The 26,369-nt window shown below is 41.7% G+C and overlaps 1 protein-coding gene across 1 annotated transcript in view; it reads right to left on the reverse strand.

The window, feature by feature from the left end:
• The window catches only part of AR (androgen receptor), a 175,987-nt gene extending 149,753 nt beyond the window's left edge, over positions 1-26,234 (reverse strand). The window contains exon 1 of the mRNA XM_032393885.1: positions 24,267-26,234. Coding sequence (XP_032249776.1) covers positions 24,267-25,816 — 1,550 coding nt within the window. The 5' untranslated portion in view covers positions 25,817-26,234. The remainder of the gene's footprint in view (positions 1-24,266) is intronic.
• Between the last annotated feature and the right edge of the window lie 135 nt (positions 26,235-26,369).

Here is a 26,369-nt window from a genome sequence, read left to right on the forward strand (position 1 = left end):
TGTTTCAGGTGTACAATATAGTGATTCATAAATTCCATACATCACAACAAGTGCACTCTGTAATCGCCATCACCTATGTCACCCATCCCCTCCGGTAACCATCAGTTTGTTCTCTATAGTTAAGAGTCGGTTTCTTGGTTTGTTGCCCTTATTTTAGGTGCTACTTTTAATTATCCTTTCTCAAACTTTCACAATAAACTAAAACACCCGAGATAAAACCACCTATTCTACCAATTCAAAATAGATATTTATTCAAGCAGTAACTAGCTGCATGACCTTTGAAAAGTCCCTTCACCATTCTCAGCCTCAATGTTCCCTATATACAATGAGAGGGTGTTAATAATATCCTGAAACTGTAGGTCGAAGGGTGGCAGGACAGGAGCCTCGGTCACACACCCAATTGGGTCAGCTCACAGTCTTGTGCTGTTAGTTACAAAGGTAATAGAGATGGTATCATAAAGGAAGGCTTGGGATCCTGAGAAAATGTCACAGATTTGAAGAGTTGGGAGGGAATTTTATAGGTCAGCCAGTACAGAAACCCAATCCATTCTTGCCAAATTTGCTGTCCTCAAATGGAGAAACATTATGGAGCTATACAGAACAAATAGAACTGTTGGCCCAGACCACAGAGGAGCAAGATAAATAAATACTGATCCAGGGGAGAATGGGTTCCTCCATCCTAGTCCACCTTTCTTACTAAAGTCTAACGATCTATGGCTAAATGTTTTGTAAGTACTTTCCGAAGGATTCAGTATTTCAGTTGCCTCTGTTTGCTTTTCCTAGACTTAAGCATTGCTAATGGCCCTCTGAAAGTGTAGACAATTCATTTGAATGGCCTACCAGTCTCTCTGCTTTCTAGAATGGTTAACCTCAGAGAGCAGAGACCATGGTTGGTGATGATGATCCATGAGGATTCCTAGGAAATAAAAAGTAATTATTTCCTCATTAGCCCAGTTAATTTATGTCTCTGAGTCTCAACTTATTTTTCTATGAAATAGATTCCTACTCACCTCACTGGGCTATTGTGAGGATTAAGATGTCAGAGCACTTTACACATACATAGTAACTTTGCATCATATGAGGTAGGTTGGTCTTGAAAAGCATGTAAGCACAATGGAACAAATTTTAGAATGCTGATTTGGGTATTTACACTATTTTTGACTACCCATGATATATTAAACTAGCCAAATACATGGCAGAGTTTCCCACTTGAAAAGTGATTTGATAAGACAGGTTTGATCGCTTTTGTTCCTCAAAACTCAAGGCTTACCTTGCAGTCTAACGATCTACTTATAATTTGAAATCCAGGTTCCATCACACCAGTAAAATAGAGAAAATAGGTGTGAATTGATGTTTCATAGAAACTACAATAAGCTCCAAGAAGTGGTCTTTTTTCTTTTACATACTAGATTTTTTAATCTAATATTCTATCAATAAATGGGCCAACATCTACGACCTCCATTCTTTTAGGGGATATAGAAATTATCTTTATACTTATGCTTGTTTTAATGACATTTTACCTAATATTCTGATTTGGATTTCTTTTTTTTTTTACAAAGGATTAAAAAGAAAATAAGGAAGTCTCTACATACCTAAGGTCATAATTGTGGGACTTAAATATTTCTTGACTAACATAATTGACACTTTATGCCGCATGTATAGAACATTATTTTTGCATGGATGTATTATCTCAGAAAAGTCATGACTCCCCCTCAACCCAGTGATCACTCTCCCTCCCCCAGAAAAGGCAGAAACAAACCTAATCAATAACTTCCCAAGCAGAACAGAACGGCCAGAGTTTGCCACAAAAGACAATTTCAGAGTATCTCCTTAACCAAATAAATTTCGTTTGATAAAAAAAATCTACTTCATGGTCTTTATTTTTAAAATGTATCCCTACATAAGCGAAAAGTTTGCCATATCCAATCATTTGGTAGCTACTGAGATAGACTTTATTATGAACATTATACAGATGAGGAAATCGAGGTTTAAAGTTACCAAGATTGGCTAGAATGTGAAACCCACATTCAAACCTCCATCTTCTGACTGGAATCCAGCACTACAGACACCTCTGTATTCAAATGAATGTAAAAAAAATTTCAACTCAACTGTCTGAATTACAAAACATGACAGATTTTACCTATTAGCTTTGTTATTTGTAGTATTTTACGTTCAGTAATTTAAATTAAGAGAGTCTATGGGACGCCTGGGTGGCTCAGTCCTTAAGCGTAAGCCTTCGGCTCAGGTCATGATCCCAGGGTCCTGGGATCGAGCCCCACGTCGGGCTCCCTGCTCAGCGGGAAGCCTGCTTCTCCCTCTCCCACTCCCCCTGCTTGTGTTCCCTCTCTCGCTGTGTCTCTGTCAAATAAATAAAAAATCTTAAAAAAAACAAAAAAGAATCCCATGGATTCCTCAGAAAGCAGGTTCTTGTGAGATCCATGGACACATATGCACAGACATACAGCCAACAACACAAAAACAGACAGAAGCTGACACACACACAGAAAGCTACACAGAAATATCTTGTCACAGAGAAACAGAAAGATACATGGACCAGTAGCATGCAGTCAGATACACACAGAGAGACAAAAAACACAACTGATTAGAAACATAGACCATTCTTCCCAAAGCTGATGCACATAAAACTTAAAAGATGACATGTGCTCAAGAAAGATCAAGAGGCCAATTCCAATGGATGTATACAGAAACATAAATAAGCTAAAAATTACAAAGCCCAGAAAAGCAACACACAGGGACACACAGTCAGAGAAATAAGAACAATGGTTAGTAGGCAGATTCATTAAAATATACACACAGAGAAACATGTGGAAACAGAGACACGAGGGGCAAAGAAAAAGACACACAGAGAAGCAGACACAAAAAGAACAATTAATACACAAACAGAAATAGTCATCCCAAAACAGCTTTGCATAGGAACACAAAAGAAGACCTAACCAGACGCAGAAATCCATACACCAACAGAAACAAAGAGCTACATACATAGACACAGGGACACATGGACTTGGGAGTGAGAAACGTTCATAAACATAGAAACATGCCCAAACCGAAAGGAAAAAAAAAATACCAGGAAAGCACAGAGACACAAGGACAGAAGAATGGATAAAAAGAGACAGGGGCACAGTGACTTAATAGGATGCATGAATACACAGAGACACAGGTACAAAAGAAGAGGCATGATCCCATTATCAAAGCACACAGAGTTCGACCCTGTTTCTAGGTCTCTGTGTCACAACTGTTCAGAAATGGATCCATATAAACAGACACACACAGTCTGGTATACAATTACATAGAAACATCAAGCCAAGACATGTGCGTAAAAACCCACAGCTGTTCCATGTTGAAGCGGTTGAAAACCTGAGGACACCAAGTATGTCGCTTAACGTCACTAGGGGTCTTGCAGACAGGCTAATGTGCATGAAGAAAGCAGGCTTGGTTTAGTGGATTAAGTGCTTTGTTCATGTTAATAATAAAGAGGTGCTCAAGACCCCCAACACAATCTCCCACCCATACTATAGTCTGCCCCAAGCCGCTGAACACCAGAACAGCTTAACAAGCAAGATCATCTACATATATGTACCTATAGCTAGTGCTGTGGCTGCATCCTATATACCACAGTCCAAACCTTACAACACTCACCACTGAGTTCGAAGTTTTCCACCAAAGAACCTGCTACCTGGGAGGCCAGAGTATCATGGGGAAAAGACAAGGAATGTGAGGAGCACTATGCATTCATTTCCCTGGTGGCCTGTACAAAGTCCTGTTCAAAGCAGGCCTCCAGCGTCTTGGGGGCAGGCTTTTGCATAGGCAGGAAGATGAAGCAGTGACTTCTGAGGAATCCCTCTCTGCTCTCAGCACCTACAGTAGAAGAGAGCAGCTCGATAAATCAAAGCTGATGGACCTTACTGCTATGGACAATGGGTGAGAAGGGGCAGATAAGCAAACATGCTCTCCCCATATAAATCATTTCTTTGTTAATTAGTAGAATTCACAAGTGATTCTAACAACGACACTGGTATGAAACTATTACAAGTGGTAATCACACTCCCTTCATCCACCAGGCCCCTAAAAAATACAAAGCAGGGGAGGGAGGGCACATATTCCCACTTTAGCCAGAGCTGGGACCTCAGATCTCATTGTCCCCAATCTACAGTAGAAAGGGTCAAAATCATGGGCCATCACAGAACATCTGAGCTGAAAGGGGCCTTAAAGAGCATCTGGTGCTGACCAGGGAGTAGAAGCCCTTGATTTCCGATCTGAATGTGCCATGACGGGTTTTGTGAACTTAGTCTAACTCCTTTTCCTGCCTGGGTTCCAACTGTCTAATCTATACAAAAGAGGACTGACCTCCAGGGTCCCTTCTAAATTTTGACCATCTCTGATTCTTTGGTATACGCTTGCCGCCTTTCAACTTGCTATTGAGAATTCATGTCTAGAGGAGAAGTACACTTAGTCCCTGGAAATGGAAAGGAGAGTAGTGTTTTCCACCAAGTCAACGAACGCCTGTTATAAACACAAAGAAGGCGGGAAAAGCCCAGCTACAGACATGCCTACTTGAAACAGGCCCCAAATGTTAAGTCTCAATAAATAAGAGGGGCTCTGGGGAGATTTGAGGGGGACTCTGAGGGTCTGCTCTGCCTGCCATCTGCTGACCCCTGAATATGAAACCTTCTTTTCACATTTGCTCGACGCATAAGCAGTCCACTGATTGCCCTCAGCCCATAGTTGCTACCATTGTAATGTGGCTGGTACAGGGGCAATGCCCCACCTCTTATGCTACACATGTTCAGGCGTTCAGGAAAAACAGGACAAGGTTTCATCACTGAAGCATAGCATTTACTCTGCGATCATAAAAAAGCAATACTTTAAATCTGTAAGCCCTGTCTGAATTTACGAAACACTTTTAGACTTATCCTTTCATCTATAAAATTCGAATTTATGTTCTAATTTACAGATGAGGAAATTCTGACTCACAACTGTTAACCTGTCCTAGGTTACACAGATAGTAGCTAAAAATGTCTGGACACAAACCCTGGTATTTTAAGCATACATTCACTGCTCCTTCCTGTACCCCAGTCTTCTTCACTCATGATCCTCCTGGTAGTCATTCAACTTCTCCTCCCACTTTAGTCCAGCCAGAGGAAAAGAAAACCTTGGCATGAACTCGGGGCTAAAAAGAACTCATGTCTAGCTCCCACCTTCATGTGTGCACAGAAAATAGGGAAGCAGGAGAGGGTGTGGCTCCTGGCTGAAGGGATCTTAGAAAGGAAGGAAAGGAAGCCTTTCTCCCCATCATCCTCATTACTCCCAGTTCTCAGAGAACATTGTGGGTAAGTTTATAAAGCTAAGGAAGTAAAATAAAGACGACAAGTTGCCCAGGAAATTCACATCCCAAGTTCATTTTTCCTAAATAAGCTATGACTTTGATTTTCCATTTTACAGTTAACCAAAGCACTTAAGAGCCTGAATTAAGGCTCTGGGCCACAGTACCCATGAAAGTTGCAAAATCTTTTCTGAGGATTACTTAAGAACATGTTAGAGAAGAATAATGTTGAAGGGAGGCAAGAGGCTTTGGCTAATGGAGGGTACATTTAATGGCCTGTATGAAAAAGAAAGCTCAAGTGGTATAGAACAGTGAAAACAGCAGGGAGGCCAGAGGACAAAAAGTCAAAAGTAAAAATTAAATCCCAAATCCACCAAATTGCTCACTGTGTGAGACCCTGAACAAATCATTAACCTCTCAGAAGCTTAGTTCCTCATCTATAAAGTGAAACTAATAAGAACTGCTGAGGATTAAATTAAACAAGAAAATACCTTGACAATATCTAACACAGTACCTAGCACAGAGAGGTGGATGCTCACAAAAATAGAATATTTGATCAGAATCAGTTTACCCATGCTAGGAAAAAGACTTGTGTGTCAGGTTTTCAAAGCAAGTGGAATAGTGATGCTCTAGATCTGCTGACCATTTATTTGGAAAAACCTGAGATAAGCTCTTATTCAACAATCCTTGCCACCCCGATCCTCTATACAATACATACATACAGGTTTGGACCTCACTAGGACAACCTAAGTCTCCCATAGTTCCTATTAGCAATCCCCCATCTATCATCATACACGCAACCCCCCCCCCCCCCCCACAAACACACACACACACACGCAGAAGCAGAAACATTTCACTTCTGTTCTTAGGAACACAGAATTATGTTGAAAGGCAGTTATTCATAAGGCTGCACATTCATGTACTCAAAATATAAGACATCCCCACTTTTAGGAGGGCCATACTCACTGTGCAAGAATGATATGACTTGAGATTTTGGTAATGGCATTTCATAAGCAGCTGCTTTTATGTACACTATTCAGATGTTAGTCCCCAGTCTGTGAGATCTCTGAGACCTGAGATGATGTCTTATTTCTCTTTGTATCCTCAGAATCCATTACAAGGTATCAGTGAATAAAAGAATGAATTGGTGAATTAATGAATGATATGTTTACCAAGCTGATATTGCTGAGAATTAAAATGTTCCACAAATGACAGATCAAATCTTTAACTCAAAGTTGGAAATAATGTTCCCAAATCAAATAGGTACTCGTTCATTCATTTGTTCAATAGCTAATCTGGGCAGTGAGCCTGAAAAAAATTAGGCCTACAATCAAAAAATGTATGGTCCTAATCCTGGTTGCCCCACTTATTGTCTAAATTGCCGGTGAACTTTCAAGCGCTTCATACTTCCTAGGAATTGGAATCATTTAGTCTCAAACAGGTCCAGTGGCTCCACTCCCAGTTTCCAACCCCCCACCATTTTTCTCATCAACTGGCTATAACAAAGCCAGCCCCCATACCTTCTGAAAACCATCTAAAAACGGAATGCAAAAGGGAAAGGATATACAAATATCAAATCATTATGTTGTACGCTGAAACTAACATAATTTTAAATGGCAATTATACCTCAATGGAAAAAAAAAATAAAGGAGGAGGAAGGAAGGCAGAGGACTAGGTCTCTTGACGGCTTTAAGCAATTTTGGCTTACCTGATTTCTTTTAGGTCCTGAATATGGTTGCCAGAACAAGTCACTGCTGCCACTGGTAAAACGATCTTATAATACCTTTTAAAGTCATCCAAGAAGCATCCTTTTTGGAACTACAGACTTAGAGGATGAAAACCAGAGGGACAAATGCCTCTAAGGAAGCCCCGACCTGTACCTACAATGAACACTTGCTAACTGCTAATTTCTCCACTAATAAATTCAGAACTGCAATAGAGAATAAAGTAGAAAAAAAATATGTATCACTTTTCAGCAATTGGCATGTGCCATGGTAACAATGCACATGACCAGAAACTAAAAAGGAAAAGAGGGAAATGAATATATCAAACTGACACTCTCGCTACTCTCAGCTACCAATAGCAGGAACATTACAGCTCCAGACAGCTGATGCCAGAGCTCCTTCCCTTTCACTCTTACTCTTTTATAAACTGAGAAGGAAACCAAAAGTGATAGAACAAGGAGTCTTAATAGAGGCTCTCTAGAATCGTGGGGGCTAGAAGTGGGTCACCTTGTCCTTCCCCATGGGAGGAAGCCGAACAGATTTCACCTATCAACTTACTCCCCACCCATAGATTGGGGTACAGTCCTTGTCTCTTGTGATTGGCCAGCTTGCTCTTCAATGACTCAGCAGATCTTTAAATATACTCAGGCAAGGAGCTGCTCTGAGACATAGTTTAAAAAAAAAAGTTTTAAACTGTTTGGGGTATTGAGAGGCAGTGAGGAAGGTCCTTTGTAAACATGAGGTTCCCAAGCAAATTTCACACTGCTATGAAGCTCGCTCTCTATGCTAAGAGGCTTGTTTTTACTCTGCTGACTGCCTTTTGCCAGCTAGCTGTGTGGAAGCACAAGGATGAGAAGGCGGACAGTTCCACGCCATGGAAGGAGGCAAGTAAATTCCTGCCCAGTGATTTTTGTGGGGGAAAGGGGCCAATGTATGCAATGGAGTGACTGGTTTAGTGTAGGGGGCCTCAAACTCACCAAGGCCCCAGACACTGTACTGGGTCACTCTGTTCCCTGTGGAGGACCATGACCACTGGCTGAGGGGAAGGGTCTTTTCACTCTCCCTCTCTTCTCAGACCAGCTCAGTCTTGCTCTCTGAAACAAGCATCAACTAGTGAAAGATTTCAGCTGAGCTGAGGGAAGTAACTTAGTAACTTGCATTACCAAAGCAAATCACACTCTCTGTTATCTGCGATGACCTCACGCTTACATTCCAGTCAAAGCATTTTGGAGACTTGGAGCTTTAGTGGAGGGGAGGAACGGGCAGCAGTGGCCTGGGGAAAGGCCCATGCACTTCAGAGTCTGCTGTGCATTTTCCCAAGCTCTGCTTGACTGGTATGATAATCGTAACAATAAAAAACAATACAACAACAATAATAGGTACTATTTATCAAGTTTTATTCTGGGCCAGGCACTGGTCAAAATTTTTTACACTCATTGTGTCACTCATCCTCACAGGAACCCAACAAAGGAAGTATTAGTATCTTCATTTTAGAAACGAGGAAACCGAAACTAGGAAGGATTAAGTGGCCCAGAACACGCAGTTAATAATTGTCAGAGACAGGATTTAAACCAGGTCTGTCAGATGCCAAAGCCTATGCCTGAATCCCAACACATTATACTTTAGCCCTGATCCCAACCTCTCTCCCAAGAGCCCTCAGCCTTTTTGTTGTTCATTCAAAATCCCTAACTCTACAAGATACCTAAAATCATTGAGATGGGCATTGGGGAGTAATTGTTAGGAACCAACTGTGGAAATCACCTACTGTGAGTCCAAACCTCTGCCCTATATACATAGTCCCGCACGAGTCCATCTTCTTTCTGAATGCATTCAATGAGGGTTAATTTACTACTTGTGTAACAACACTGCCAGTGGACAGAAAGGGTGTAATGAGTAAGGAGGGAACTAATATTTCAGCATCTACTAAGTGACATGCCCTTTATACAAGTTGCTTTATTTAATAAACACAGTGACACTGTGAGAAGAACATTCCACAGATAAAGAGGCTGAAGCTCAGAGATGTTGAGTTACTCACCCAAGGTCATACAGTAAGTAAATGGCTGTGCCAGAACTGAAAGCCAGTTTTAATTCTGATTTCAGGGTTCTTTGTACTTTTCCTTAGTCCCTCCTCTATGAAGAACAAAAGCCTCTGGGGTAAGGAAGGCTTTCATCATTTGCCTGGGTCCCTGATCTGACAGGGATGGCAAATTCACACGCCTACAAGAGTCAAGCAAGTAACTTAAGTGAATAAAGCAGGTTGTTGGTGTGTGGGCAAACTGGAAAGTGCACACCCCATCTGGAGGAGCACTTGCTTCTTGCTTCTGCCTAGTTTTTGCCATGGAGGAATATAGGCCCAATGATGCCTGATCTTCATTCCCGAAGCTGGAAATATGATTTTTTTAAAAAAGATTTTATTTATTTATTTGAGAGAGAGAGAGAGAGACAGAGAGAGTGAGAGAGAGAGAACACAAGTGGGGGGAGGGGCAGGAGGAGAAGCAGGCTCCCTGCTGAGCAGGGAGCCGTGGGGCTCGATCCCGGGACTCCAAGATCATGACCTGAGCCGAAGGCAGACGCTTAACCAACTGAGCCACCAGGGCGCCCCTGGAAATATGATTTTTTTATGTGAAATGCCATCGACTAATTTGATAAACATATATCCACACATGCAGGTGCAAAAAAAACTCATCTGGCCCAGCTTCCCAACTTCTGATGTAGGGTGAAACTACTCTGAGAAAATGTTTTCTTTTTACTAAACTGCCATCTGTCCTCATTGGTTTTGCCCTCTGGGGTACTAGAGAAAAATATCTAGCTCCTTCATTCCATAACAGTCCTTCAGTTACATTGAGAGAATGTTTATTGTCTACTGCTCCCTGACTCCCTTCCCACACCCAACCCGGTATCTCAGTTTCTCCATGCTTTACAAGAGGAGATGCCCCATGAACACTCGGTTGACTGCAAATATAGTCCTACCAGAATTTACCTGAGCAAGACTTTCACTTCCTTTATTCTGAATCTCATATTTCTATTAATGGGACTTATAATCCATCAGTTGTTTTTGGCAGTCACTTAATACTACCGACCGAGAATCACTTGATAAAAAAAAAATATGGAATACCTTATGGAATACCTACTGTGTGCTAAGTGCTAAGCTATGTGTTTTGTATATCTTACACAAAGCTATCCATGAAATAATTTTTACCCTGAAAGAGGGTACAGTTTAGGAAGATATAGAAGACATGCACACAAATAATTATCATAATTTAAGGAACTAAGTACCATATCTATGGAGAAGGAAAAAAGGGTTACATCTAAAAGGCACAATTGCTGACTCTTGACTTGTACCCAACGTCCATCATGACATCTGATCTGCTCCTGCCCCGAAACTTATAAACTAGAGATTTCTAGCCCTACTTTACAGATGAAGAAAGTAAAGCCTACGTTCTTTCAACCATATTATATCATAGAGATCACTCCTCGATGGGTTAGGGGATGAGAAATTTTATCTGGTAGGAGACTGTTTTTGAGCTAAGCTTAAAAGAATGGATGGCATTAAAATTGGGATAGCTTCAAGGCCAAAGGAATGATAGGAAAAACATCAAGTTCAAAGAATAAAGGAATAAGGATGGTTTAAGGTGACAGGGACTAGATCCATCTGGCTGGAGCTGAAGATTTTTGTAAGGGAATTATAGGACCTGAGGCTGGAAAATAAGCCAGATCATGAAAATCCTTGAACACCAGACTTAAAGAATTTAGACTTTAACCTATAAGCAAATGAGGAGTAGATGTAATTTCAAACGCGTATTATGTAACTGTGTAGAGCAAGGCTTCCTCTGTACTAAGTATTGGGAATAAAGAGATGAATTAGAATTTCAACCCTCAGAAAACTTATAGGCCAGTGGATGAAAGAATACTTATAATACTATAGATGACCTTTGAGAAGGTTAACCTGGAGGGATGAATACAATATGAATCAGAGAGCAGCAGGGAGGACTAGAGAGAGCAGGCAAGAGGTCACTGCACTAATCCAGGTAAGAGGTGATGAGGATCCGACCTCAGGTAGAAGGAATGACTAAGAAGGCTTTGGGAAACAACAATACATCATTTCACTACACTAATTCCCCAAGACTGTAATGCAGCTTTTCCCAGACACTGCGGGGTCATCTCTGATGGGGAACTCTAACTTGGAAGAGTAGAAATATCCCAAAAGAAGAGCTCATCCTATTCAATTCCACATCTGACCTGGCATATTTTGAGCCAATCCAGCACCTCAGCAAGGTCCAGCAAGTATCCAAAGCAAACTACATACTATCTGAAAATATGAGCATGGTTACCATTTTCAGTCTAAAATTAGGTAGTTGATGACTGAAATTTCTCTGTCTAATTTAGTCTTTTTTTTTTTAAAGGCTGATCAAACAGATTTTTCAAATGAACAATTAGAAACTCACACAGAATACACACTTGTTAACCTTTGTATTTTTAAACAAAGATGAAAGAGAGGAAGAGTGGGCAGAGTAAACAGACCCAAAACATGTTTTGGACTCCTTTCTGCACTCAAACATCAAACATCAAGGGTTTCCATCTTTACTCTCAACTCTCGGTTCATGCGACCTCTTCAACCAGTTAGAAATTAGGTAATGCTTTCAGAAAGGTGACCCACTATGACAGGTTTGGAAGAATGCTTTCTCTTATGTCCTGCCAATTTTCAAAAGAAATAACTAAGTAGTTATCACTTATATGAGTGGTAAAATTGCACCTTCTTTTTAAAAAAATCTGGAGAGAAGCAGACTTTTGTAGTCGCCTCTTTCTATTTCCACAGTAACAAAAATGTTATCTGACAGCCACATTCAGCTCTTCCTAGGGATCCCGCACAACTCATTTGAGGCTAGAAGGACAAAAGTATGCATCTTGTTGTACTGTGAAGTTCTTTTTATTTAGGGCAAATTCCACAGGCTGACATTTTTTCCTGACATTTGTGTTCCATTTGTCCAATGTCTGGAACGATATGGATTCTGATCATTTTCCCCATTCTCTGTCCAATCTTGCTGATGCATAAAGTTTTTTGTTTTTTTTTTAAGTAACAGGTGGGTTGATACAGAAAGAGGAATAGAAGGATACAAGTTAGTGTGAGAAGAGAGCCAGAGTGAGAGAATGCAAAGAAGTCTGGCAGTCTGGAGTCTCAAATTCAAGCTCTGGTTTTGCTACGCACTCACTATGTGACCTTTGGTAAGTACCTTTCCTCCTAAGAGCCCTTCAAAGAAGCAGGTGTATTGTAAGGATAAAAGCTACACAATGTTTGAAGCTCAGGCACTATGTTTTATATTTTAAAAAATTTAGTATGAGTAGTACCCCTTGCCCTGAATGTACTGGAAAAGAAAATAAGTTCTGTAGAGCTGAACTGCCTAGGTTCTAGTATAGGCTCTTCCACTTAGCTGTTCTGTAACCTTGGTCAAATATGTTACTTAATTGTTCTGTGTCTGTTTCCTCACCAGTAACACGGGACTGATAACAGTATCTACCTCAGGGAGTTATTTTGAGTATTAAATGAATTAACACATGTGAAACACCTGACTTCAGAAATTCAGCTATTTTATGTTTTCTTAACTTGCTAGTCCTCCTACTGAAGCAGGCACGGACAGAATTGCCCAGGTGTGTATTGGCTTTGAGATTTTCAACCACCTCAGTAACTCTAGGCCCTTGTCAATAATTTCTATAGTTCTGCTTTCCAATTCCTATTATAAATGATCAACTTCATTCCACCACCTTCTTTGTGTCCCTCTACCTCCACTTTAATCCCCAGGCACTCAGCTTCTTGGTGAGGATCAGTAGACTGTAACAGAGGCAGTACATAATTAGGTCATCCCAGTAACCAGTCTTTTAGGATGGGAGCAGTAATGGCTGGCTCATCTGAGAAGCTGCTGGTTTTACACCGTGGTTAGAACCTTGTGGTTATAAGCCAGACTTCCTGGGTGTGCACACAAGCTCTGCTACTTCCCAGCTGTGTGACCTTTGGGCAAGTTATTTAGCATAATTATAATATTTTGGTTTGATCGGAGGCAGCAGCCAATTTGTGTGGTGTCCTGGTTTTTTATTCACTACTTAGTTTAATTACCTGGTTTAAAGTTGGGGTAAGAAGAAAAGGTACACTCTCTACCCCAAATGAGGTTTCAGAATAACACTGAGAAAAGAAGTACCGAGTCGGGATCCAGGAGAACTGAATTTATGTTCTAACTCTATTGCCAGCCTGTTGTTCCACCCTGAATAAGCCTCTACCCTCTCCTAGGCTTTCATCAAGTAAAAGGGGAGAAAGGAGAGGGCACCAAAGGCCTACATGATCTCTAATCAATCTTAATCTAATCTAATCTAATTAATCTAATTAATCCCAATTAATCTTGAAGAGCAGGAAAGGTGAGGACACTGCATGAAAAATGAGAGGAAGCCATCAGGATGTTCACCAGACAAGTTAAGCTTTATAAATCCAAAATCAAGCTCTTGATTCCTACCTGCCTCACACAATAACTGCTCTTGCTTAACAATCTTTACCATCTCAGTAAATGGTAATCAGTTTTCAAATTGCTCAGATCGAAAGTCTGGCAATCAGCCTCGACTCCTCCCTTTTTTTCACAGTGAATATCTAATCTGTCAGTAAATGCCATCGGCTCTACCATCAGAACACATCCAGAATCCAGCCACTTCTCATGTCTTCCACCAATACCACCCTGGTCTAAACCACAATCATCTCTCACCTAGATCACTGCGGTGGTCTCATCTCCCTGATTCCCCCTTGCTCCTCCAGTCTCTTCTCCACATAGACAGTAAGTAAGCAAACAAGTGCATGTACTATCAAAAAGTGGTAGATGTTATGAAGAAGAAGGATTCTGTTAAAATATAAGTCATATCACATTATTTCTCTGCTCAAAACCCTCCAATGAATCCCCATATCAGAGTAAAAACCAAAGTCCTAATGAAGACCTGTGATGCCCCTCATTAACTCTGATCTCATATGACTCTCCACTTACTTAAACTAGCCATACAGGCCTCCCTGCTGTCCTCCATCACAGCAAGTGAGCTCCTATTTCAGGCCCTTTGTACCGGGGGCTGCTTGTGTCTGGAGTAGTCTAACCCCAGGTATCTCTGTGGTTCGCTTCTTCATTTCCTTCCTGTCTCTGCTCAAGTATCACCTTCTCAGTGAGGCCTTCTCTGACCAACAAATATAAAATAGTCTCTCCCACAGTGAATCTCTATCTCCCACAATCTGTTAAGCTGTTCTTCGTGACACTTACATCTCCTCTCACTACACTGTAAACTCCGTAAAGGGAGGAATTTTTGTCTGCCTTGTTCATTGTTGTACCTTGGTGTCTATTATAGAAGTTGGCAATATAATAAGTGTTCCATAAGTATTTGTTGAATAAATGCAGATTATAAAGTCAGATGGTAGGTTATTCGCACTGAGATCTCTTATACAAACCAATCCACCAAACTCAGTCTGGTGAGTAAATAAGAGACCCAAAAGCCTTACAAGCTCTACCAGTTTCTATTACTGATACCAATTAAGGTTCCTTTGCCTCTCTGAATCTCCTACTTCCTGAATATGACGTGAGAGAGATGTGGGATTTAAAAAAAAGGAACATTTGATTTGAGGAAGAAAGAGTGAGACGGAGATCCTAGCAGTGTCCCTTTGAAGCTGTTTGACTTTAGACATGTTACCTAACCTCTCTGACCATAATATGTACAGTGGGAGTAACAACAGAATAAAAGTATGAAGAGTATTATACCTAAAACCTGGCTACATGTACAGGGTAAGAAAAGAGGATGAAATGCAGGCATGGGATATGAAACTGACCCATAAACTGTAAAGTACTACTGGAATATATCCAAGGTCACTGCTCCCAGCTTCACATTCAGAAAAAGGTATTAAGAAATCAGTGTTACTAAAAATGGTTTTTTGCACTTTGGGAAGCGACATCCCAGATAAAAAACTAAGTACCACAATGACTTATTTATTGTCTGGTAGTAGGTGGCTCTGGCTCAAGTTAGCCTGTACAAAGGAGGCCAACCATTCCCAGGGAATTCCTGCTGCAGGACACTTGCAGTCCCCCTAGTGGCCAGATTGTGGGACTACACCTCCACAAGCAAAGAATCTACTCAACCCACAGAAAACAGAATCCATGATTAAAAGGGTGGGCCATTTCAAAAAGCTACATCATCTAATTCAACAAAGCCCTTATTAAAAAAAAAAAAAAAAGCTTTCATGTGCCCCTTACTCCCAGAATTGTTTGATCTGTATTTCTCACTTCCCTCCCCTCCCTTAACTAACACCCTGAAATCCCATTCATACAGAACCTCAAAGCTAGCCACCATGATCAATGGAAACCCTGAGAGCAGAATAATAATTCTTAATTTAACCACCACACTAGATACCTTCATTGACTCTCACACCAAAAATAGGCCCATAAATCACCCTCAATTTTAATTAATTCCTCATATTATTACAGATATCAAAACTTGTTCCCAGCATGTGCAATAATATAACCAAAGAAACTGAGGAAGAAACTAGTAACTACCTTGACTGGGGTGGTACTTCTGAAAAAACAGAAATATATTTCAACCCCTCACTCGTCATTACCTTTACAGAGGTACCACTTCCTGGTGTTTGAAATATCCATCAAGACCTATAATCTATTGCTAGAGTTCAGTCATGCCCCCACTGAATCCATGAAGGATAAGAGGCAGCCACAGGTAATACTGCTGACCAAATTCAGCCCACACTGATCCATTTCTTTTTCAAATGCCTGCATTTTAAAAAAGCTGTGCCATACAATCCAGCATCTCTCATCATACTGGCATCACAGTGTTGCCATTCTGTTTTGTTTTTTGTTGTTGTTGATGTTGTTTTTTTAATGGTTATAAACTTATTGAGGGTAGTGATCTCAAGATTCTTCTGAATTGTGTCCTTTTTACCCTAACCTCCTTATAGCACACAGGTAGGCATACAGCAGGCGCTTAATGAAAAGTGGTTGATTGATGTGTACTTTTAAAAAATCACTTTAATACGGTCATTTGTAAAGACAGCCAGGTCATGATAGGACCTTTTGTTCAGTGGCCTGCCGTTTATGCACCATTATCAAGACACAATAGCTGGAGCTAATTAGATATGACCCTTAGCCTAGAGTGTTAGTGAGGCCAAAGTTCAGTCCCTTTATAGTGCACTGAACTATATAGGTAAATTGTATCTTTGCTTCATGGTTAGAGAGTCCATCCCCGAAAAGAAGCCCAAATCATATGAGAGTAAATGAACCATTTCCTCATCTAGAAATACACACCAGAAAGAGTGGTGGCATTTACTGTATCCAAAGGACAACACATGAAAACATAAAATTATGACTCCAGCTGTTTACACAAACCTAAACATAAGCCAGATATAGCTAGTTATTTCTTTGGCCTAGTTTGCATTTGTTACCTCTCCATGCTAGTTTTGTGTGTAGAAATTATTAATTCCTCATCTCCTTGCTAATAGTTTCCAAATCTAAATACTAAAAGGGGACTATTAACCGCATAAACCTTATTAGGTTTCTTTCCTACTGTTCTCTAAAGATCTGATAATTTTAGAGGCATTCTTCTATTCATCCAGAATTCATACCAATTTCAATTTACAGCTAAAGAAAATTGAGAAGAGTGTCCCTATGTGGCCTTCATATAGGCTGAGACAGAGTATGCTTTAACTTTAGTACAGCAACAGGAACGTGCCTCTTAAGTCCCAGACATGTTCAGAACTCAGGTAGTTTCAGCAAAGTTGCGGGATACAAGGTCAATATACAAAAATCAGTTCTATCGCTATATACTGGAAGGGAACAATTTAAATGGGATATAAAGAAAATGATTTCATTTATGATAGCATTAAAAATTAAAATATTTAGGAATAAATCTAACAAAAGTACAAAATTTATACTCTTAAAACTACAGAACACTGTTGAGAAAGAGCTAAATAAATTAAAAGATCCCATGGTTGCAGATCAGAAGATTAAACATTGTTAAGATGGCAACACTCCCCAGATTGATCTACAGATTCAATGCAACCTGTATCAGATTCTCAACTGGCTTCTTTGTAGAAATTGACAAACAAACTGATCCTAAAATTAATACAGAAATTCAAGGGACCCAGAAAGGCCAAAAGAACAATCTTAAAAAGAACAGAGTTGGAGGACTCACACTTCATCATTTCAAAACTTACCAAGCACCTACAGTAATTAAGACAGTGTGGTACTGCTAAAAGAGCAGTGGAATACAATTCAGAGTCTAGAAATAAAACTTCACATTTATAGTCAACTGATTTTATACAAAGGGTGCCAAGACAGTTAAATGAGGAAAGATTCCACAAATGGTGTTGTGATGACTACACCATTTGTTGATAGCTACATGCAAAAGAATGAAGTTAGACCCCTACTCACATCTTATGAGTTATATAAAAACTGAAAATTGGTCAAAAACCTAAACTTAACAGTTAGGAAGGAAACGTAGGTGTGACTCTTTGTAACCTTCGATTAGTCAAAGCCTTCTTATATATGACACCAAAATCACAAGCCACCTAAGAAAACAATAGATTGGACTTTATCAAAATTCAAAATATTTGTGCTTCAATGGGTACCATTAAGAAAATGAAAAGACAATTCACAAAATGTGATAAATATTCACAAATTGTAATTTGTTACAGGACCTGTATCCAGAACACATTAAAAAACTTTTGCAACTCAATAATAAAAAGACAAATAATCCAATTAAAAATGAGCAAAGGTTCTGGATAGAGATTTTCCCAAAAAAGATATACAAACAGCCAATAAGGACATGAAAATATGGTCAATATTACTGGTCATTAAAGAAAGGCAAATGAAAAACCATTTTGAGATACCACTTCACACACACTAAGGACAACTATAATTAAAAAGACAGTGGCACGATGTAGAACCACTGGAACCCTCATATATTGCTGGTGAGATTGTAAACTGGTGCAGTCAATTACGAAAACAGTTTGAGAGTTCCTCAAAGGGTCAAACAGAGAGTTACCATATGATCCTGAAACTCCATTCTTAGGTATGTACCCAAAAGAATTAAAAATATTATGTTCACACACCCACAAAAAATTTGTATGAATTTTCATAAATGTTCATAGCAGCATCAGTCGTAGAAGTCAAAGGTGGAAACAACTATAATGTTCAAGTGATGCATAGGTAGATAAAATGTGATACATCCATATAATGGAACATTATTTGGTTATAAAAAGGAATGAAGTATTGATACCTGCTTCAACATGGATGAACATTGAAAGTATTATTCTATATGAAGGAAGCTAGTCACAAAAGATCACATATAGCATGATTCCATTTAAATGAAATGTTAAAATAAGCAAACCCATAGAGACCAAAAGTAGATTGGTGGTTGATAGTTGCTCAGTGTTTGGCGGGGTGGGGTGGGGTGACGCTAGGTGATTGAAATATTTTAAAATAGTGGTGATGGCTTCCCAACTCTGAATATACTAATATACTAAAAATTTTTGAACTGCACACTTTTTTTGAAATACTGTATTTATTTGAGAGAGAGAGAGAGAGAGTGAGCATGAGATGGGGCAGGGGCAGAGGGAGAAGCAGGTTCCCCGCGGAGCAGGGACCCCATATGGGGCTGGATCCCAGGACCCCGGGATCATGACCTGAGCCAAAGGCAGACGCTTAACCCACAGCCACCCAGGCGTCCTGAACTGCACACTTTTAATGGATGAAAATGAATTATGTTTCACCAAAGCTGTTACTAAAAAAATAAAATAAAACTCAAGTACTACCTGATCTAAATTGGCAGCATGCTCAGGTAACCAGCACTTTAGAGCTATAAGCTTATCTGGATGAGCCACTCTCAACCCTAATGTGGCCTGCAGGTTGGCAGCAGGAAATGGTTTAAGAGAGAAAGGGTGGCAGCACCCATGAGTATGCAAGGAATTGTGCCTAATTCACAGTCCTATCATTTCCGGCAATAGCCACTGACAGTAGCCCTTACTGAGCACCAATCTAAAACATCTACCGGGTGGGAAGCTGGTAGAAAAAAAGCTGGGAAGCGCTGCTCTAGAGAGGTTTTTCCACATGGTAAACAAATGTTATAGAAAACTCAACTATTTCTATACCCTCAATTAGCAAAGGGTTGTTCGTTCGCTAAGCATCTTCCTGGCCTACTCAAACTTACGCTTTAGCCAGTAAACTATAAGACACTGGGTCTTTTCTTTGAAAAGGGTGCTCTAAATACGAGATTTCATAATTCTCTTCAATATGACAAATGTCAACCCATACTGGTAACTGCAGTTACATTACAAGCAATGAAAAAAAAAAAGGTCAGCTTTGTGTTTAAGATGATGATAACTTCACTCTGAATTCAACATTTCAGAACTTGATGGAATGCTGGTAGGGGAAGTCTGAAGTAGAACAGTTTCTTCAATATCTTTCTTTGTTTTCAAATGATTACTTTACATAGCATCAGCATATTTATTAGCCCAGCCAGACACTTTGAACAAGCATCCTCACACACAGATTTAGGTATTGCTTGTGAAAGTGTGGTGGAGGTCTGACCCAGCACAGTCTCAGTGAGGGTCCGGTTATTTTCAGGCTTTGAGAAAAGGTTGCCAAAATGGCCAGTAAACAGAGACAGAGGTCAAAAGAGAGAGACAGCGGCTGGGCTGGCAAAATATTTCATTAAATCACCAAGGCCTCAAGCCATCTAGTTCAGTTCCCTCAGCAACTGTTGAATCAGGCTCTAACCTGAGGCTAAAAAAGCCCAGCTATTAATTTTGCAATCCCCTCAAGTCATCTAGCCTTAAGAGAGGGGTTGGAGTTGATCTGATCAGTTACTTTCCAGATTTAAAAAAAAAAAAAAAAAAAATCTTTAGGAGCATGCCACAGGTGTAATGAGGAAAATATCCCGAAAAGTAGAAAGAAATGTCTATGTTTCCATTTAGTTAAAAGCATGAAAGGAGAGAAATGAAAGAAAATCCGGGACAGGCAGCACTTGAAGAAGCTGCAGACAAAGAGAAAATGGTGGAGGTAGGGGGTGGGGAGAAGTTTCCTTTTCCCTCTCTGACCAACCTCACAAAACTTGATTTTTGTTTGCTTTTCATTTTTCAGAATCATGATTTCAGGTTTGGTTATAAAATAAGTCCCTTGCTTGCCACTCCCAGCCTACATTCTGTTCCCTGTTTGAGCAGACTTCCAAATGAAAAACTGGTGATCTCTGTACCACCATGGGAAAAAAAAAATAACAAAACTGTCCAGGTCCCTAACTCCAACTCATAATCCCACCAAGAGCAGTCACAGTACAAGTAGGAGTCAGAATCCTAAGGATTCATTGTTTTAAATGTGTATATGGACACCACAGGAGAAAATTATTACAGGGAAGAAAAACACTTAAAAAAAGAAAATTTAATGTGCCAGCAAATTCAATATATTATATCAAAGTTTACAACTCAAAGAATGGAACTCTGATGAGGTAAAATTAGCCCTGGCAAGAAAGTGCCCCAAAGTGACCCTGCAATTGGAAGGCTACAAGCTTCTTGGAAAGTATCTTTTACCGATGTTAACCTTTGGCCGAGCTAAAAGAGATACTCTGTGGACGACAAAGAGGAGCCTTCCATCAGTACATCTTGCACATTATTTCCAAATGGGGTCCCACCCAGTGTGGCTACTTGATCCTCTGGTTCTGATCACTGGTACTCAAACATAACTCACTAGTTATTTGCTGACAATGGAGAAAGGATGCTTCTTTCCAACATACTGACTCTCAAGGACTATGGACAGAAAGCATCAGACTATCTCGGTCCCAAAGCAAAATTCTGCGTTAGGAAAAAAAAAAAAAAAAAAAACGCTCCTTGCAAAATAGTCATAAAAACTTGTTTGATAACTGAAGAGGGGAGAGGAGATGGAAAGGGGATTAATAAAGTGCCTTCTTTTTAAATAACTAAGAGGGGAAAAAGCAGGATTTGCCAATCTCAAAGCACTACAAAAATACTACCTATTATAAAGATCAGAATAAATTACCAAGAGAAAAATTCTTTTTGCATCCAGATAATTAATCTAAATCCCAACTCTTATTCTGGCACTTGCTTCCTTGGGCCTCAGCTCCCAAGAATATTTTTTCATATTATTGTGCTGCTTGCTGGAATATAAAAGGTCTTACTTCTGTCAAGTGGGCAGGTGGTCAATTAACAAAGTTGTAGTCTTGTTTGATCTCTGAAAGAAGACAGCTCCATTAAATATCATCAGGGTTGTACAGAAGCCCCATCACTTTTTATTCTTCCTTCTGTTCAAAGTACATGCTAAATTAAGTTGTTGTTGTTGTGGGGGGTTGTTGTTGTTTTTAAAGGACCACCTTCAGTTTCTCTCCTTCCACCTCTCTCCTTTGAGCAGAAACATTGTAGATGTGTAAGAACATAGAGTTATTCCAAAAGTTACTAAAGTTAACCCCCCCCCCCAATTAACTAATGTGTATGAACACACACACACTTGGGAAAGGAGGAATCCGACATTATTGGAAGCCTCTAGAATTTTTAGATTTTTAACTCAAATTTAGCACATAATGCATGCAATACAGACAGGGTGGAAGCTCTGGCTTTGGCTTAAAAAACCCCTTGCCTTTCACCAGATTGTGCCCCAACAAAGTGAGGGAAAGAAAGATAAAGTAAGAAAACGTCAACTTTTAGACTGGGGTTGGTCGCATTTTGATGAAATTGATAAATTTTCAAAAAACTGACTCAACGATTTTCTATATCCTAGAAATGAAAATTCTTCGTCAACCCACAAGACAGGAATGCCAGTTTTCCCTTTCACTAGACTCTCAAAGCCAGTGCTGCAACCACAAACCAGGGAAGATTAATAATCTTTTACTTTCTTTGGGTACTGTTAAATTCTCACTAGTTAAGGTCATTAATTTAAGCAGGTTTTTCTAACAGAGAAATTTTCCCACTAAGACCTGGGATAAAATAACCTAGCTTACTGCACACCTCATGGGAAGAACTTTTTGCTTTCTATATCTACTTCCTGAAATTCTCAGGTTATATTTTCAAAGAAACATCCCTTGGGGTGCCTGAGTGGCTCAGTCGTTAAGTGTCTGCCTTCGGCTCAGGCTGTGTCTCTCTCTGTCAAATAAATAAATAAAATCTTCAAAAAAAAAAAAAAAAAGAAACCCATCCCTTAACAAAGATGTGGAATTGCTCATTTCCTCCCTATTAACTGAGCTAATTGTTGGGGAGGGTGTGCGGAAGAGAAAAGGTTCCAGTTTAACATCATGGTTGTGTCAAGAAGCACCTGAGACATCCCCATCCCTCAAAAAAGTTCACAGTAGAACTGACTAGCAACAACCCTAGGGGAAAAAAATTAACCCTACCAAATAAATCTGTTCTTATAAAACAAAGAAAAATTCCACGGTATAACCACATTGCAAAAATAATTTTAAAAAAACCAAACTAACTGGAAAACATTTTGATGATATAAATAAACCCTTGGAAAATCCTGTAAGCTAAACACTTAAAATCTAATACTAGGATGTAAAGGCTGGTAAGAAGCTATTTCTTCAATAGCCCAAAAAATAATACTTTATGAAATCCTATCCTCCTCGTTCTGTCCTAACACTGTTCTATCAACCTTCCAAGAACAAAAGCATCAGTGAAAGGAGGCAAATTGTTGGGCTTAAGTCGCCAAAGATGCTAAGGCTAACAAAGAAATTTTGGAAAAGTCACAGATAAAACAAAACAGCTAAAGCAAAACGTAACAAGACACAACTCCAAGGGGACATAAGTACCCAGCACACCTGAGGAGTTAGTTCCTTGGTCAGTATTCCCTCCCTCATGGAGATAAACTAATATCTTTGTTGGGGTGGGGAGGGGGGAGAATCTTCAACATGATCTCCAAGAAGCTCAACAAAGGTAGGAAGAATTTTTAATAAGCAAGGTGAAATTGACCACCACTTTTCTCATGTCCTAATTAAAACTCATGGGCAAAATTATGGCTCATAGGTCCCTAACAGTTCTTACTAAATTTGTTAGAGGTAGCAGCTCATGTTTTAAAATGCAAGCACGTCTAATATAACACTGTATGTCAACTATACTTTAATAAAAAAAATGCAAGCATATTCTTAAAATGAAGGAATATATTGAAGAGCCTCACTCCTCCCTCCCAAAAGCAATTTCTGAGCACACTGGAATAGCAGGAAATTCTTTAAAAAAATTTCCAACACTTTGTAAGTCAGACTCAAGCCTGGCTAAATTATTCATTAAAAGAACATTATCCTCTTTTATGGATCTGATGCAAACTTGAAGTAGGGGACTGTGGATCTGCTGTACTCCATAGAGAAAATAAACTCTTTACAAGAGAAGACCGACCCAAGCAGCTACGTCCAGTATGGTCAACCTGTGAGAGCAAATACTGCCCAGTGTTTACCAAGAAAGTTGTCCTCTACCTTTGCCTGCTCTACTCCTGCCTGGCTGGATTCTCTCTGCTGACTTCCAACTCTGGGGCAACTCCTCAGTTGTTGCCAGGGAAGGAATTTCACCCTGTCTTCACACAGCGTCCCTCAGAACCCAGAGAACTCAGACCTTCTTTCCCTAATCCGGCACCTCCATTTTATGTCTTTGGAGGAGGCGAACTGAGAAAAGTTTGGGCCAGTCTTTTTGCCTTTAAGCTGCCAAGACAGGCCACAGGCTGGAGGGCAAACCCTAACACACTCTAAGAGGTGAAACTGCCCATATTTCCTGTCCAGGTTCTCGGATTTGGGAAGAGGGATGAGAAAAAGTACTGGAGGACTTAAAAGCTTTATTTCTGAAGGTGGCTCTTACTACTGGATTTAAGTTTGGAGCCTTTGGGACATAGAGCACCATGAGGTACTCAGGATTTTAAGAGGCTGGAGGTGGGGGAGGTGTTATTAAGGTATCTGGAAGGGCACACACCAGCACCCAGGGCTCTCAGTGGTGGGGACTGGTGCACACAGTGGGGGTTCTGAGCACAATGGTCTTATCTTTGGCAGGCTAGGAGTACCCAGAAGGCTCCAGATTCAGGACGGCCCTTTTTATGGAACACTGTTGAGCTCTTGCAGGGATAGAGTGTTCCCGCAGGTAGGAGAGGAGAGATACCCCAGAACGCCGACTAACTCTACATTCAAAGACATGTCTAGGAGAAACTTACCGCATGTCCCCATACGGTCCGGAGTAGCTCTCCATCCAGGGGCCCATCTCGCTTTTGACACAACTGGGACTCGGATAGGGCACTCTGCTCACCACACCGCCGGGATACCACACATCAGGTGGAGGGAAGTCACCTTCCTGGCCTGCCAGCCCCTGAGGTGGCCGAGTGTAGCCATAGGGGGCTACAGACCCTGCCTCACCAGCGCTGCCGCCTCCGCTCCCGCCGCAGGGCCCGTACAGCTGGCCTTCTTCTGCTGTGAAGAGAGTGTGCCAGGAAGAGGAGGCGGTGGCCGAGGGTGAGCCTGAGCTGGGTCCCACTGTACCCCCGCCATGCAGGCTCGCCAGATCCCCGTAACGGCATTGTGCCGCCGCAGCCGCCCAGGCGCTGCCATAGTCCAGCGGGTTTTCCAGCTTGATACGGGTGTGAGGATGGGGAGGTGGCGGAGGGGGCGGCGGCCCGGCTAGGGCGAGCGGAAAGTTGTAGTAGTCGCGACTCTGATAAGCTGCCGCTTCATCTAGTGCTCCAGACTTGTAGAGAGAAAGGGTGGATGGCAGCTCAAGTGTTCCGGAGCCCCCTGCTTCACCGCTGCCCGAACAACCCAGGCTGTCGCCATCCAATCCTTTCGCATAACCTGCCTTGAAAGGGGAATACTCAGCAGTTACTTCGGTGCCCTTGCCTGGCCCGTCATCCAGCAGAGAACCTTTGCATTCGGCCAGCGGGGCGCAAGGACGTACAGCGGGTGGACCTCCCAGGAGCGGGGCGTACATGCAATCCCCCCGAAGCTGTTCCCCAGGACTCAGATGCTCCAACGCCTCCACACCCAAGCCCATGGACACCGACACTGCCTTACACAACTCCTTGGCGCTGTCCGAGATGGTCGAACTGCCCCCTAGGTAACTGTCCTTGGAGGAGGTGGGAGCACCAGCGGCCTCCCTCGCTCTCCCGCTGCTGCTACCTTCCGATACTACTACCTCCTGCTGCTGCTGCTGAAGGAGTTGCATGGTGCCGGCCTCGCTCAGGATGTCTTTAAGATCGGTGGAACAGCTACCTAAGCCCGGGAAAGTGGGGCCCAGCAGGGACAACGTGGATGGGACAGCTGAGTCATCCTCGTCCGGTGGTGCTGGCTGCTGCTGCTGTAGCCCCTTGCCGGTGGCTGAAGCCACTCCAGGCTCTGGAACGCAGCCGGTCTCCGGATGGCCCTTGGGGGCTGGCTGTTGTCCCTCGTCCAGGGCCAGGTAGCCTGTGGGGCCTCTGCTCTGGGCTTGGGGAGAGCCATCGTCACCCTGATGCTGCTGCTGCTGCTGCTGCTGCTGCTGCTGCCGAGGACTGGTCTCCTGCGGCGGCGGCGGCGGCGGCGGCGGCTGCTGCGGCTGCTGCTGCTGCTGCTGCAAACGGGCGCCGGGAGGTGCTGCGCTCGCTGCCTCAGGGTGCCGGGGGCCCGGGTTCTGGATCACTTCGCGCACGCTCTGGAACAGGTTCTGGAAAGCTCCTCGATAGGTTTTGGACGGCGGCCGGGGGTAAACCCTCCCTAGCCCTAACTGTACCTCCATCCTTGAGCTTGGCTGACTCTTCCGCCTAATTCCTTTATTCCGCTTCCCCTTCTCTAGCTGAGAAGAGTTCAACAGGCTGCGATGCGGTAGTCACTGCAGCTAATTGCCCACCTGCGGGAAGCTCCTGGGAAGGAAACTTGCAGGAATAACCACGCAACAGCACTCTGACAGCCTCGAAGTCTCCTGCCCAGGAAAACACGCGCTGGACACGATCTGCCCTGCTAGGCTCAGTCTGTTCCTGAAATCTTGGGAGGGTAGAGTCAAAAGATGCCCAAGTCTTGAAGGAAACAAAACAAAAACAAGGAAAACCCTCTGCCTTCCAAATTCAGTGTCCACTGAAGCAGGTGCAAATAGGAACCGGGTTATTCTCTTTCTGTTTTATTTTGGGTTTGGGGGTTTGTTTTGTTTGGTTCGGTTGTTTTTGCTTTTGTTTTTAATTGTCGACTGAAGCCCTCACTGCCCCCTGCCCTTTCATTGTTTGGTCTCTGGCCCTGCAAACTGAGGGCGCGGAGGGCGGGGGGGGGGGGGGGGGGGGGGGGGGGGGGGGGGGGGG

The sequence above is a fragment of the Phoca vitulina genome, unplaced genomic scaffold (genome assembly GCF_004348235.1).
Source record: "Phoca vitulina isolate PV1807 unplaced genomic scaffold, GSC_HSeal_1.0 scaffold77, whole genome shotgun sequence".
NCBI lineage: Eukaryota > Metazoa > Chordata > Mammalia > Carnivora > Phocidae > Phoca > Phoca vitulina.